We start from the raw sequence: 15,679 nt of genomic DNA, 5'->3' as shown, positions 1-15,679 counted from the left end.
AGGACCATCCCAGGTCAGACGAAGCACGCGAATGATAGCCCTAGAACAAGACATGGCAGGACTGCGCACTTTCGTCATGGAATTGGGGACCAGAGTTGATGCTTTGGAAACCCAAAATGCGAAGTCACAAAAAAAAATCATGGGATGGATGCGTGCGCTGGGGAGAGCATGTCATCTTGACCCTGGCACTGTTTCCGATCAAGACTGATCCACCAGGGAAGTTCCTTTACCTCACATTACTTTATTTTGTATGACATGGGGACATGCCATCTTTTTAAGTGTGGGATACTTTGTTGTAGGTAGATAGTTTCATAGTTTATTTGTATAAATCAATTTCGACTTGACCCAACGATGGATATCATTCGATGGGTTTCTTGAGGGACTAAAGTCGGAAAAAAAAAAGATTTTCTTTTGTAGTAGTGTATCAATTCCCCCTTGGTTTTTCTTCAAATCACGGTTCTTTTTCAAGGGTTTTGTTTGAACCGGGTGTAGTTAGATTTTTATTTTTTTTAGTTAGAAACTTATGGGCTATGGGCAGAATTAAAATATGAAGCCTTGTTTGATTTTGTAATGCCTTGAATATAGCGGTTACTTTAGTGTGTCGCTTAGGCTCATTTGTTGATTCTTGTAAGAAGGCCTTAGAATGTATATTCTTAATTTGGTTGAAATACCATGATCTGAGTGTTTGATGATCTAATATGGAATGAGTCATGTGCCATATGTGTGGGAGGCTTGTTATATTCTGTGCACGACATTTAACGCCTAGAACTTGCCCTGTGTGTCTACAAAGTGAAATGGTAGTCTTGTTTAATCTGGGAAGTGATATAAGCATTTTTTATTGAACTATATATATATATATATATATATATATATATACACACACACTCCACCCACCTATTTGCTATGTACCATAGTTAACCTTGTTGAGTCTGTAATCCTATTTTCTTGGCAATCACATTACAAGCCCTATCTCTGATTTGAATTGACCATCTTTTTGAATCCTTTACCTCTCGTAAGCACTGGAAATACTATGAATTTATAAAGGAAAAAGTGTGGGGTAGTTGATGGAGCTTTTGAGTGGAACTAGGAAATAAGGAGAAAGGTAAATCTTGTTGGAAAAGGCCACTTGAAAAAAAAAAGAGAAAAAAAGAGAAGAACATTGTTAATAGTGTATCATGTTGATTGGTAATAAATCCTTGGTGGCTTTTAAGGTGATTGTGCTCAAAGAAGAAGTGTGGGGGTGGTATATGTGGTGTTAAAAAAAAATATTGATTTAACTTAGGTGTGGACTTGATTGTAAAATAAATGTATTAAAGTGCTTAGTGAGGTATAGTCACTATTATATATCCAAATATATCCTACCCAACCTACAATCTACATTACATCCAAATAAAGTCCTACTTGATCCTAGACTGAGTGAGCTCAATTAGTAGAGTCGTACACTACGGGCAAGCCTATAGTGCGTTTTCTGTGGCACAAGAATGTCATTTCTAAGGGTGAGTGAATTCTGTTCCTTTTAAAGTTCCTCAGTGTGTGTGAATTTTATTGATTGTGAAATGAGTCTCTTTTGTTATGAGCAGGCACTTGATTCATGAATGAGAGGTAAGTATGGACCTTTGATATAGAGTAAGTAAACCAGTTAGGAACATTGCGTGGCTAGAGGGAGTCAACTCTTGAGGTGTAGATGTTGCACTAATGTACTCAATTTATGTGAAATATTCTTGGTGTGACGAGTAGGGAAGTCGCTCAGTGAAATTAAGCCTCTTAGAGTGTGGTTTGATTGCTCGGGGACGAGCAATGGTTTAAGTGTTGGGTGTTGATAGTAGGCTATATTCATGCAATTTAGATACTACTTACACTCTAATTTAGCCGCACTTTATTGATAGTTGAATGCTAAAAGATAACAAAATGCTCTAATTAAAAATTTGATGCTTTGCAGGAGCTACTCCGAGCTAGGAGGGAGCTAACGCGTGTTGTGGAGTCAACATGGAATGTGAAAGGGAAATCGAAGGTTAGCCCGGACGAAAAGGAGCGAGAAAAGCAAGCGAAACAACCCCTCCAGGTGTGCGGCCGCGGAGTGGGCCGCGAACTCAAGGCAGCGAGGCAGTCCAAATCCGCGGTCTAATCCGCGGCCCCGGACGGGCGGACGAAAGCCAAACACGCAGGGTTAATTACGTAATTTCCTAGGCGATTAACCTAAACTTATATGAAACCTAAACTCGCCCAGAAGTGAGAGATAGTTGTTTTGAGAAGATTTTAGAGGCAAGAACGAGGGGGAGAAGACGGATAAATTCCTAAGAGTTTTCATCTTCTTCTTGATACTTCTATTTGTTAATTATGAATTATTTTAGTGATTTATTTTCCATTAGAAAGAGTAGCTAAATCTGTTATCTAGGGTTGATGGAACCAATTATTGGATGAAGTCTTGACTCTATTTTGTTATAATTGAGCCGTGTTTGTTCTATGATTGTTCAATTACGGATTGTATTGTGGTTAATTGAAAGGGCCCTCGATTAATCGTGTCTATTCACCTTGTGTTGCTTGAGAAAGAACACTTGATTAGATTATTATTGAACAACACCACTTTGGGGGAAGTTAAGAGATTAATTACTTGAATTTAAAAGTGGGGTTAGAAATAACGAAGCTTTGGTGGGATGATTCTGAGTTGCATAAATTGTTAACTAGAGTAGTTCGAGAGAATGCTTCTAGTAAATTATCGTAATTGATCGAAAGGTAATTACGGTAGCCCGGAACTCATAATCCTCATAGAGTATTACGGCGAGATTATAGCTAAAGAGTTGAGAATTAATCCGGCAATTGGGGAAATCAATAGCCCTAGATCCTTTTACCCTTGAATTCAATTTTAGTCTTGATTATTGCTAATTTTATTGTCATTTTTCCTTGGCTAAATAATTTCCACTGATTATTCATAAAACTATTGCATCTGGAAGTTGTCTGAGCTTATCATTAGCATTATTTAAGGTTGTAGTAAATAGGTTAGTTCCCTGTAGGATTTGACTTCGGACTTGAACCGGGTTATATTTGCAGCGACCGCTTAGTCCTTCTTACAAGGTATAGTTGAGCGTGATCAACTATTCACTCCCAATTTTGGGGACAAAAATGGGGGAGGGTTGGAGTGAAATTTCCCCATTTTATCCCCATTTTGGGGACAAGGCTGGAGTTGCTCTTAAGCCATTATCGTTCTGAGATACTCTTATCTTTTAGTACGCACCTAATACTTTTCACAAAAATACTAGATCTATTACTTGGATATTAATATTGACTTTAATTAACTCTTTTTCTCTATAAATACAATTGTATTTAAACCTAGATCTAAGTTTTGGATTACACTGTCACGAATAATGATCTTTAATTCAACTAGCACGAATAGATAATTTTAGGTTGTACTTGTTGAATCTTAATTTGTTCTTTGATCTTGAGCTTGAAATTGTATGTGTTGATCTTGACCTTGAATTTTGAGTGCTTGGATACTTGAAGCTTGTAGAGAAATTTATGGCCTTTGATCTACGAGTTCTCTCTTGTTTCTTGTTATGGATTTCGGTCCATTTTCTGAGTTATGATGACTCCTATTTATAGTTGTGGAAGCAAAAAGTTGTGACGAGGATAACCTCTTTTCCTTTAATTTGATTTGATTGGTTAATTAATCAGATTGAAGTGATAACAAGACCACATTTGATTGGCTGGAACATGTCATATGTACACCTGAGACATTTTCATTTGCCTTCAGATTTGACTTAGCATATCATGTTATTTGACTCTTTTATTTGACTTGGTATGTCACGTTATTTGAAACGTGGCACCAAACTAGACTTCTAAGACGAAGTAGCATCTTGGGTTTAACAAAGTGGGTTCATTTATAATCCAACTAAATAGGCTTAGCCCAATGAATTTAGATGTATTTATTAAATCCATATATTGAACCTATATAATCGATCCAAAGGAATTTGGCACGAAAAATTAATTTAAATAGCTGCTCACCCAATCACTTAAATTAAAATTAGTCGGCGGGTTTATAATATATGAACAACCTATGTATAATATATGTATACCTGTATATATTCTTTGTATAACGACTATTTGTATATCTATTTGGCACCGTATATCCACTCGGCCTACTTATATAAACAACCCAATTTCCATTCATTGATCCTTACAATGTGATTACAAATCAAAATCATTATTTATCGATCAAACATATACACCAAAATTAGTTATCAAAAACTGAGGTTAACACCTAATTAGCATTAACTAGCTTCAATGGTTGGTGGAATTAGTTGTTAAATCACCAGGATTCAAAGGATTGACACCTTTAACATTGCCAATAGGATCATATGAGCAGACAATATAAACACCCTTTTGATCATTGCAATAAACAAAGCCACTGCATCCAACTTTCTTTGTAGTTTTCCATACCACATTCAAGTAATGCCCACATTCACATCCTTCCTTTTCAGGTTGGCATTTGCAAACATTGTTCACCTCATCAAAAAACTTCTTTTCTGAGAACCATTTCTGCACTACACCAGTTGGAGGTGTCTCTTTGTATAGTTGCCAGAAGATGTTCTCTCCATATGGCCCGGTAGAATGTCGCCTGTAAATGTAAATTTATGAGCGTCAAATGCACAAACGAGTTTAGGATTTAAATTTTATGGATTCAAATTCAGAACTACATCAAATTATATCTAATTTAATAGGTTCAAAATCTACTATTTGTACATATTTAATGTGTTTTTAGGTAGATATACATGGTTTGAGACGAAACATTCGGTTCACATGAACCCATAGTTTCTATTCTAGATACGCCACTGGTCAAATAAGCAGGTACCTGACTAAAAATTGGGATGAATTAAGAAGTGTGTTGAGTGCCTAGAATTTGCTTGTGTCAAGATGGGCGGATCAATTAGGCTAAACAATATAATGTGTTATAGTCCATCTTGTTCAACTCAAAATTATTTTTTCAATTGTTTATTTGTTTTTTTATACTTTATTTAACTACGAAATTGAGCTAGCAGAATTATTTTTTCTTTTATTTATCATGACTATATTTAACCAACCGAAATAACTTTTTTTATGTTTTGATAAATTTTATTTTGTGTCAATTTGTACTACTAAACTGTCCAAATTGACCCAAGTTATTAGATGATTATGCCTTAATTGACCCCGCCAATGAATACATGTTCTCTCCCGTCCGTCTAAACTTGAAAAGGTTGGACGAGTTATAATTTGATAGGCTAGGGGTACTTTGGTACGCGGACTAAATTATTTCGGGATTATAATCCCTAGGCTATTTATCTCGCGTCTCAAGTGGGATAAAAATAATATCAAATTTGATGGGATAAAGTGGAATAAGATGAAATATTCAGGATTAAGTCTGGGACTAAGCTTATACCATGTTTGGTTGACAGTATAAATTTATTATGCCAAACATGATATAAATTTAGTATCACATTTTATACCACCTTATCCTGTGTACCAAACGACCCCTCATGATTGCCTCGTTGGCATGGGATTTGGGTTACAAGCACGTGGTCATTCATGAAACTGATTTTAAATATTGTTTGCTCACGGGCTATATTTTTCATAAAAATAGCACATATTAGCCAGTTTTCGGACTGGTAATTGAAAAATAGTCAGTGTCTGCAAAGTTATTAAAAATAGCCATTGTTTTGCTGAAACACGAAAAGTTCCAGCATAATATGTTGGATTATGGAGCTCCTACGTATAAACTTCTAGCATATTATGTTGGTACTCCAGCACAAGGAAAGTTCCCGCATAGTATGCGGGATTATTCAGCTCCTGCATTATAACTTGTAGCATAATATGATGGAACTCTAATACATTATAAAATTCCAGCATATTATGCTACAAGCTCATATGTAAAAAATTCGAATTTCAGCATATTATGCTGAAATATTTTCGGATTTTTAAGAGTGTTTTTGTTCAAATTTTATCTTTACATGAAAATTGGCTAAATTTCGATTACTTTTGAAACTATAGCTATTTTTCAATTACCAGTTATAAATATAACAATTTTTGATTTTTACCCATATTTTTCTTACCTGTAATTACAATCCTGCTTACGCTGAGTAGCCCAATCAAGTGCAAAAGAGGCTAAATTAGCATCCCATTGCAAAGGAGGAACACCAACACTGCTTCTTAGATCATTGTGAGCCTTAAGGAATTCTTGTTGAACCCAGCCAAAGGATATTGGTGCTGCTTCTGTTGAGGAAATGAAGATTAATAAGTTGAAGAACACCAAAAAAGTTGGTGGTGCTAAAAGAATTTGAGCCTTTGACATTGACATTGACATTTGCATTTCACAATGACTTTTGACAATGACAATGGCAGTAGCAATATTAGATATGGTTCTCCTTCTGTCCTAGAAATCTTGTTTTTTGTTTGATTTAAATGTAAGGAGAGTAGCGTGAAGAAAGGAGCAAAGATGGTAGAGATGAGAATTCGGTTAACACAGCTTCTAAAGCAATGGACTCTATAATAATATTATGAAAAATGATCTTTTTGTAAGTTATGGTTAATGGATAAGACAAGATTAAAAATATTATTTTAGAAAATACTTAGTTGTTGAAACGAAAGAAAATATTTTTTACATCATGAAAAGAAAGTACTCGTTTTGTTGAAACGAGAGAAACATACTTTTTCTACATCATGAAAAGAAAGTACTCGTTTTGTTAAAATGAAAAACAATATTTTTTCTACACTAGGAAAGAAAATACTTAGTTTGATGAAATAAAAAAAAAATATTTTTTCACATCATAAAAACAAAGTACTCTTTTTGTTGAAATAAAAGAAAATATTTTTTCTACGTCATGAAAAGAATATACTCATTTTGTTGAAATAAAAAAAAATACTCTATCTACAACATAAAAAAAATACTCTTAATAATATTTATATTTAGGGTGGGGTGTGGTAGGGGTAAGGGGTAGGGGTTGGGGTGGTTAGGGGTGGGTGGGGTAGGGTTTTTTGGGGGGGATGGGGTGGGATAGTGGGGGGTGGTGGGGATGGGGAATAAGGTAGAGAAGATTGAAAAAGAGTCTTGAAAAATATTTTTCCTTATTTTCCTTCACTTAGAAAAAAAAATGAGTTCACGAGAAAAATATTTTTCAAAATATTTAAACCAACCTAACATGATAAAATCGGAAAATATTTTTCTTTTGTACCAAATACACCCCTAGTCTATCTAAGTTTTCCGGTTTGAATTATCTAAATATGATCTTATCATATTTTTATAACACTCCTTTGTATAGCAGACACTTTCTGTTACTTATATAAACACCTCACATGTGTTCAATATAACATAAGTTTTTACAATTCACTTCCAACTCTTACACTGTCTTACTCGTAGAGGTGGGCGTTCGGGCAGTTAGAATTGAATATAAAAATTTCGGTTTGGATTTTTAGTTTTTTGATTGAAAAAATGACAATCTAAATCCAATCTAAATAAGCTCGGATTGGATTAGATTTTTTAAGTTTATTTTCCGATTAATCGGTTTGAATATTTCGGATTTTCGGTTTTGAGCTTATAAGTTGAGATGTTTCATCTTCTTAAAAAAAGGTATATCCAAATGAAGTAATCATGTTAAATTGCTTTAAAAGTTCCTCATTCTTTATGCAATCATCCGAATAAAGTATTCAAGTAATGAAATCATTATGAAGAAAATGCAACACAAACATTAATACGGCGAATAAGAAGTAGCAATAGTAAAATCATGTCCAAATAGAAAGTATTCTGACAGTAACTTAGTAATTAATATTGAATATATGAGATAATATCTAATGGGTGAGGTATTGAACTTATTGTTATTAGAATATGGACAATGGACTATATATAAAATATAAAAAAATTGGATTTTTGGATATCCAAAAATCCAAAATACCAAATCCAATGTCCAATCCAAAATCTAATTTTTTTTAAAATTAAATCCAAAATCCAATCCGTAATTCGAAAATAAAAAAAAATCGAATTTTGGAGTTGCCCAGACTATGCCGACCCCTACTTACTCATCCACCTCGTGCCTATCTCACCCACCAAAACAAACTAAAAATGTAACAAGGTAAAATATGAAGGAAATTACTCACACTTATGTGCTTACCGCTTAAGCATATATTTTAACACCCAACTCTAGTTGGTTAATATTATCCTATTTTATTTCATTTATAAGTTATGATAAATTAACATTATTTAGGGTAAATACTACGGGTGTGTTTGATATGAACGGAGAAATAGTTTCTTGAAAATAAGTAGTTTTCTTACTTATTTTCTAGTGTTTGGTTAGTTAGTAAAAAATATTTTAAAAAAATATATAAAATAGGCAAATATAATGAGAGATGAAATGAGCGAGGAAGAGGGAGGAGCAGGCGGAGGGGTGTAAGGACGGGGGAGGAAGGGGGTCGAGGGAGGAGTGGGTGGTGAGCTGGGGCGGGGTTGGGAGGGGGAAAATTTATCGGGGCAGGGTTGGAGGTGTTGGGATATATACTATTAACCATTGGTTTGGTTTGGATATAGTATTTATTATGGAATAATTATTTAATAAAATTTTAAATAGATCATATATTAGTTTGTGTCCTTTGCTTATATAGTAGATGATTTAGTGTATAGAGTTTAGTTTATACACAAAAGATTAAATCATCGGTTCTTATAAGTATAAAGTTTGAGTTTACAGTCTAATGATGGAATTGGACAGACCATCAGGAATGATTGCAACACAAGATTAAATATAATTTATCTTGATTATGGGAATAGTTTAATTTTAACTTCTTATGCTAGTATATTTTGTATATATTGACCGGACCAAGTAGAGATAACTATTTTATACTGACATAATAAAATAAATTCTCTAGCCATTAAATGTACTTATACTCTTAATCTTGATATAATTATTATTAGTTGTGTATATTATTATTGTTTTGATTTATTAAAAGGCGAGATCCTTTCGCAGGTCAATATACCTGGTAAATTGGATAATAATAATGTACACTGGCGAAGTAATAGTTAGTTGATGGAATTCATATCTCGATTTAGAGATTTATGATACACCTTTATGAAAGCTTATAAGTTTTTATGTGTAAACCGGTCGGTAAATTTGTATCCGACACATGAAATAAGTTAAGCGTAAGTCTAAAAAAAAATCAATAAACTAAATTATCAGTAATTTAATTTAATTGATTAGTATCTGAATCTTAACATGGGGAGTTAAATAAGATTTAATGGATGCATTTCGAAATTAAATAAGGAGTGCAATTACGAAGTTTTAGTGGAATAATTCGTAATTAATTATGGTGGATATTAATTTCAAAAATTATAAATTAATTCTATAATTGGAAGCCTTGTTAATTAAATTTTGTGGTCCATGTTATGCCTAAATAATAGAAAATAAAGAAATCCTTTTCCTGGTGGAAAGAAAACCCAACAGGTTTTGAAAAAGGATTTTAACACTTAAAACTTGTGCTATAAATACATTCCACCTAGAGAAAAGAGAATAGAATGGTGGCTGAAAATTTCAGCCATGTTTTCCTAAAAATTTTGCCCACACGAAATTACTTTTTTCGGATATTATTTAGGTAACACAATAAAAGACCGTGGAATATTCGAGAATCGTGATTGTGGTGAAGGTGGAGATTTTATTAAGTTGTTGTGGAACTAAAGGCTCACGTGGCTTAAACGACACAAAAGGCTCATGTGGCTTAAACGACACAAAAAACTCACGTGGCTTAAACGTTGTGTTCACGCTTCAAGAGGTAACCCGTGAAATCTTGCATATACTAGTTGTTTAGATTACATGTGATTTTGATACCGGGATTGCTTCCGTTGCATATAATAATCTATCAATTGGTATCAGAGCCCACTTACATCAAATTAGATAACTAGTTTTTTCATGAAACAACAATATCGTGTTTATGTGCGTTTTTGAATTACATGTATATGTTGTTTTCTAGAAAAAATGCATTGTTGTTTTGTGAATTAACTATGCAATATTTTTTTGATTATTCTTGTAATCATGAAATATCAATTTATTATTGATATTTTTTTGAGATGATTTAGAATTTTTTTTGTAAACCCTAAAAAATGCAAAACCCGATTTTGACCGAATTGTTGGTGTTTTTGGAGGCCAACAAACTTGACGGACTCCGATTGAGCTGAAATTTAGTGGATTCATCAGAAACGACGTGGTGAGAAAAACTCACAGATATGCAGTGAATAATGTTATTTTTGGGCGTTAGGATGGTGTTTTGGATGGTTTTCTATTTTTTGAAAATTATTTCTTAAAATTTTAATTCGTTTTTAATCCAATGGTGGGGTGACTCCACACGGTCTCCATGGTTAAATACTAGTTATATAATAGATTTATACATTGGTTATTTGTTTGGGTTTATACATTGTAGAGTAGATGTGTAGGATTTTATTGACTAGGTCTTACAAAGTATACTTAAAATTATGTGATAATATAATCATTTTGTAAGAAAGTAAAATCCTCTGTTTGATATCCTGAATGACTAATGATTGGTGTGTTTGGCATATTTGTGCATAATAAAATTCTCAATTCTTGTTTATATTTTCATGTTCTACGTGATTACTAATCTTGGATTTTCGATGAAAGTTTTTGTTCTCTGGTTAGAAGTTGTAATCAAGTAAAATATGACGGTATTTTGTACGAGATTTATATTATTGGTATGGCTTTTAAGCTATGGTCCGTATTCTTCTATAAAATAATTTTATGAGCTACATGTATCTTTACTTGTAAATTGAGAATTTTGTGAGTAATAAATAGTTACCATTAAAGTGGTTTGTTTATTTGAACTCATAGAAATTCTGAATAAATTTGTACATGTGTAGTTACGTCGATTCATGGATTGAGCATTATGATTAATAAGTAGGATCCACAAAAATGATCTATTTATTTGAGTCATTAAAATTTGCTTAATGTACTAGACGAAAATTATCTTTGATAAATATATACTAGGGGTGGAGGTTTTAACTAGAAAAAGAGTTTTATCTTTGGGGCTAGTGACACCAACTCTCCATGAGAAGATATATTGGGGCTTTCGTCGAACGAGAGAAAATATAATATCTTGGGTCTTGTGTGTTTAATAAAAGTATGATTAATTACAAAAAGGAGATATTATGTATACTAGAAATAGGAAGAACATAATATATGACTTAAGCTCGTAGTATAATTATAAGGAGAATGAAAACCAAGATCATATTTATTTTAATTCATGAAACTGCTTAAAATAATTATTCTCCGAGTTTGGCTACAGAGTGGTGGGCATGAATTTGACGAACTATGATTGACTTGAAACTTGGTAGGTTCATCGGAAACGATCTGGTGAGAAAAAGTCATTGCTATGCAATGAATCATGTTGTTTTTCGGCTTTTAGAGGTCATTTAGATGGGTTTTCAAACAATTTATTAAATTGAATGTGTTATAAATATGAAAAACTATTCTTTATATATTGGCTATATGTAACGACCTGACCGGTCGTTTTGAGATTTTGCGCCTCATTCGGTGGCTTAAGGTATCGAGCAACTTCATATTATGTATTATGACTTGCGTGTGTGGCCGGGTTTGGTTTTCGGATGATTCGAGATTGATTTGGAAGGATGATTCGTGTTTTAGAAGCTTAAGCAGTAAGAGTTGACCGGAGTTTAACTTTTATGTAGAAGACTCCGGAATGGTATTTTGATAATTTCGATAGCTTCGTATGGTGATTTTGGACATAAGCGCATGTCCGGATTTGGATTTGGAGGTCCGTAGGTTAATTTGATACATTTTGGCGAAAGTTGGAAAGTTAAACGTTAAGAAGGTTGAGAGGTTTGACCGGGAGTTGACTTTAGTGATATCGGGTTTGGATTGCGATTCCGGGAGTTAGAATATCTCTGTTGTGTCATTTGTGACTTGCATGAAAAAATTGACGTCATTCCGGGTTGATTTAATATGATTCGGCGCGAGTTGTAGAAGTTAAAAATTCATAGTTCATTAAGCTTGAATTGAGGTGTGATTCATGGTTTTGATGTTATGTTTCGGGATTTGAGGCCTCGAGTAGGTTCGTGTTATGTTTTGGGACTTGTTGGTATGATTTGATGGGGTCCCAAGGGACTTGAGTGTATTTTGGATCATTGGCTGAGAGACTAGTTAAGTTAAGAAATTTGGAGTTTGACCATGGTCAATATCGGGTCAAGACGCCCTCTTTTCAGTGTTTTGAGTGCCGAGCAGGTCCGTAGCGTATTTTATTATTGAAATCATATACGGTTTGCATCCGGGATGTTCCAGATGAGTTTCGGGGTGATTTCAGATCATTTCGGTGAAGTTTGGGAATGTTGATGCTTGTATTTCGCAATAGCGAACTTTTTATTGCAATTGCGAACTACTGCAATTGCAAAATTTTGGTCGCAATTGCGAACATGTGGTCGAAATTGCGAACATCTGCAATTGCGAACTTTTAGTTGCAAATGCGAACATACGCAATCGCGAACTTTTGGTCGCAAATGCGAAATCTGCAACTGGGTTAAGAGTTGAAATTTCAGGATTTTAGCTCATTCTTTCATATCTTGAATCCTAGACTCGGAAGGAGGCGATTTGGAGAGGTAACTATTTTACATGATTATAAATGAGATTTAACATCAATATTATGAGAATCAAAGGGGAATTTTGAGAAACTTTGTCAATGTTTTGAAAAATAAAAATTTGAGATTTGAGAGTTGAATTGGACTTGAATTTTGAAACAAAACACATATATAGACTCATGAGGTTATGGGTAGTCGAAATCTGCCCATGGATTCAGGTTTTGACCGGGCGAGCTAGGGGTTGACTTTTGTTGACTTTTGAGAAATTGTGTAAATATCATAGCTTTATTTATTAGAATTAATATCTCTTGCATTATTTGATGTTATTAATTCAGTTTTGGTTAGATTTGAGCTAAGCAGAGGTGAATTGTAAAGGAAAAGCTATTTTACAGTATTGATTGAGGGCTTTTGAGGTAAGTATCTTGCCTAACTTTATGTGGAGGAACTACCCCTTAGAATTTGAGTCGTTTGTGCTAATTGTGTTATTTGAAATCTGTGTACACGAGGTGACGAGTATGTACTAGGGCTTATATGTGAAAAATTGATCGGTTTAGATTCTTAGGCTTCTTTCATGTACCTATTTGGAATTGTTAGCACATGTTATATATTTTATTCGTCATGTCTACTATCACATGCTTTATTTGAAGTTGTCGTTACATGTCATATTCCTTACTTGTCGAGTTTGCTCTTATATGCTTTATATGAAATTATTATCACTTTTATCATTATGTGATTTCTTTTATTGTGGAGTTACTCTTAGTTGAAATTGTTGTTATATGATATCTTTTTGTTGCCGGGTTATTCGCATGCATTTAGACGTGGTACTAGTCCATTCCATTTCTTTCATTGTTAGCCTATTCATACACTAGAATCCAAAGTTTGCCATTTCATATAAATACTTTCACTATTGAGTTTATCCTTAAACAATTAATTGGAATTGAAGTTATCGGAAGACATTAATCTATTTTAATTGAAGTTGTGTTTGAAAGGGGTGTTGTTCCTTGTCGAGTTACTTTTTTCGTTCATTTGTTGTTATTGAGATTCTATATACGTTGTGTTGAGCCGTGGGCTATTTGTTGTGAAAATATTAATATCGTTGGATCTTTAGAAAGGTTGTGGCCTATGGGCACTTGTTATACGAGTTGATATATTGTGTTGTTGTGATGATGGCACATGTGAATTATTGTGTGGTTTGGTTGTTGTTATGCAGAGTATAAGGGTGACATTTCACCGTTATTGTTATGCAGGGCATAAGGGTGGCACCTCACTGTTGTTGAATATACAGAGTGATATGGGTGGCTATTGTGTTTATTGTCCGGGCGGAGCGATAAGGGTGGCTATTATACAGAGTGATACAGGTGTCTATCAGAGAGATAAAGGTGGCTAATGATAATGTTAGGGCAAAGTGATACGGGTGGCTATCGGAGATATAGGGGTGGCAATGACAGGGGTGATGTGTGATGGCTTGGGGACATTGTGTTGGTGATTTTCGTGTGATGGTGTGCTTTTCCTTGTGTATGTCATACACCTTGCGTGACTTATTTTGTTTCCTCGATGAGCTACTCGATGTCTTTGATATTACTTGTTGACTTGGGCTGCAGTAGTACACTTGCACAAGCATACACCGTAACATACCACTTATACTAGCTGAGGAGTATGAAACTTGACCTTTATTGATCATGCCCATGTGTTCTTGTATTATCCATTTTCATGTTGCTATTGAGCATGTGGTCATGCCTGGCTGATTATGATTGTGAGCATGTGACCATGCCGGGCGGATTGTGATTGTGAGCTTGTGACCATGCCGGGTGGATTGTGATTGTGAGCATGTGACCACGCCTGGCAGATTGTGAATGTGAGCCTGTGATCATGCCTGGCAATTTGAGATATTGGCACGTGAGTTGTCCGTGCGGTTGTGATTTGAGATGTGGGCACGAGGTGCTGTGAGTATATGATGGTGGGTTGAGACCCGTGACTTCTACTAAGAGATGAAGTATTACAGAGTGATTTCGTTGTGAACCTTGTGTTAGAACGACTTGATTTATTGGTTGTCATTGTGTTCCTTATTTGGTTTCAACGGTACTTTCATGGTGTTTCTATTGCCTTATTGTTTATATCACATGTTGATTCTTGTTGCCATTTAATAATTCCTGCTATCCATTTTTAGCTTTATATTTCTATACTGCACAGGTTATTTTGTCTACTGAGTGTCTTGACTTGTACCTCGTCACTACTCCACCGAGGTTAGTCTTGATACTTACTGGGTATCGACCATGGTGTGCGCATACTAGACTTCTGCACATTTTTGTGCAGAGCCAGGTATTGGAGATATCAGACTCGGGCGGAGTTAGCTTGTTGATTTTCAAGGATTCAAGGCAGAGCTGCTTGGTCGTCGCAGTCCCTTGGAGTCCTTTCCTTATATTGTACTGTCAGATTGTCACTTGAACAGTATTGTATTTCGATCTTTGAGATCTTTCCATGTACTTAACTAGAGTTCATGACTCTGTATTACTAGTCTTGGGAGGTTGTTATGATTATTGCCGCGTAGGCTCATTTCGCTCATGTATCACTATTCATATTAAACTCTGTTTCAAATTAGCATTGTTAATAATTGGTTTAATTGTTATAGTAATTGGCTTACCTAGTCTTAGAGACTAGGTGCCATCACGATATCCTACGAAGGGAGTATGGGGTCGTGACATTTGTGTTAAATCTGGAACATGATGACACATAATGATTTAACTTAATATGATATGTAGCAAGAATACAAATTCACACGAATTTAATCCTAAATTCGCCAAAAATAATTTATTCGAATTTGGTCTTGTTTTTGGAGATCGTGAATTTCACGATCTCCGAATGACTTGAAATTTGGAAGAATCATCGAAAACAATCAGTTAAGAAGAAATCATTGCTATGCAGTGTATCACATCATAATTTGACGATTTAGGATCGTTTAAATGAGTTTTTTTGGCGGTTTGGCGGATTAAAATGTGATTTACATACGAAAAGTCATTCTTTCTGTCATTTTATTTATGTCTAATCTAGAACATGATAACACATGTTGGTTTGACA

At 34.4% G+C, this 15,679-nt stretch overlaps 1 protein-coding gene across 1 annotated transcript; it reads right to left on the bottom strand.

Annotated features, from left to right (window-relative positions):
* Positions 1-4,137: 4,137 nt before the first annotated feature.
* Positions 4,138-6,418, bottom strand: LOC107767092 (pathogenesis-related protein 1-like). The gene is made up of 2 exons (XM_016586005.2): positions 6,081-6,418; positions 4,138-4,612 (listed from the first exon to the last, which is right to left on the bottom strand). Exons 1-2 carry the CDS (start codon positions 6,335-6,337, stop codon positions 4,276-4,278), a joined length of 594 nt encoding a protein of 197 aa, XP_016441491.1. The 5' UTR covers positions 6,338-6,418; the 3' UTR covers positions 4,138-4,275.
* Positions 6,419-15,679: the final 9,261 nt, after the last annotated feature.

The sequence above is a fragment of the Nicotiana tabacum genome, chromosome 2, assembly GCF_000715075.1.
Source record: "Nicotiana tabacum cultivar K326 chromosome 2, ASM71507v2, whole genome shotgun sequence".
Taxonomy (NCBI): Eukaryota; Viridiplantae; Streptophyta; class Magnoliopsida; order Solanales; family Solanaceae; genus Nicotiana; species Nicotiana tabacum.
The sequence above is the reverse complement of the archived record's forward strand: the minus strand, read 5'-3'. Positions and strand labels throughout refer to the sequence as shown.

Bases quoted from the DNA above. Each gene is read 5' to 3' on its own strand.
- LOC107767092 (XM_016586005.2), bottom strand. From the start codon at position 6,337: ATGCAAATGTCAATGTCAATGTCAAAGGCTCAAATTCTTTTAGCACCA. The intron at 4,613-6,080 runs GTAAGAAAAATA...TTACATTTACAG, and splicing joins AAGCAGGATTGTAATTACAG to GCGACATTCTACCGGGCCAT.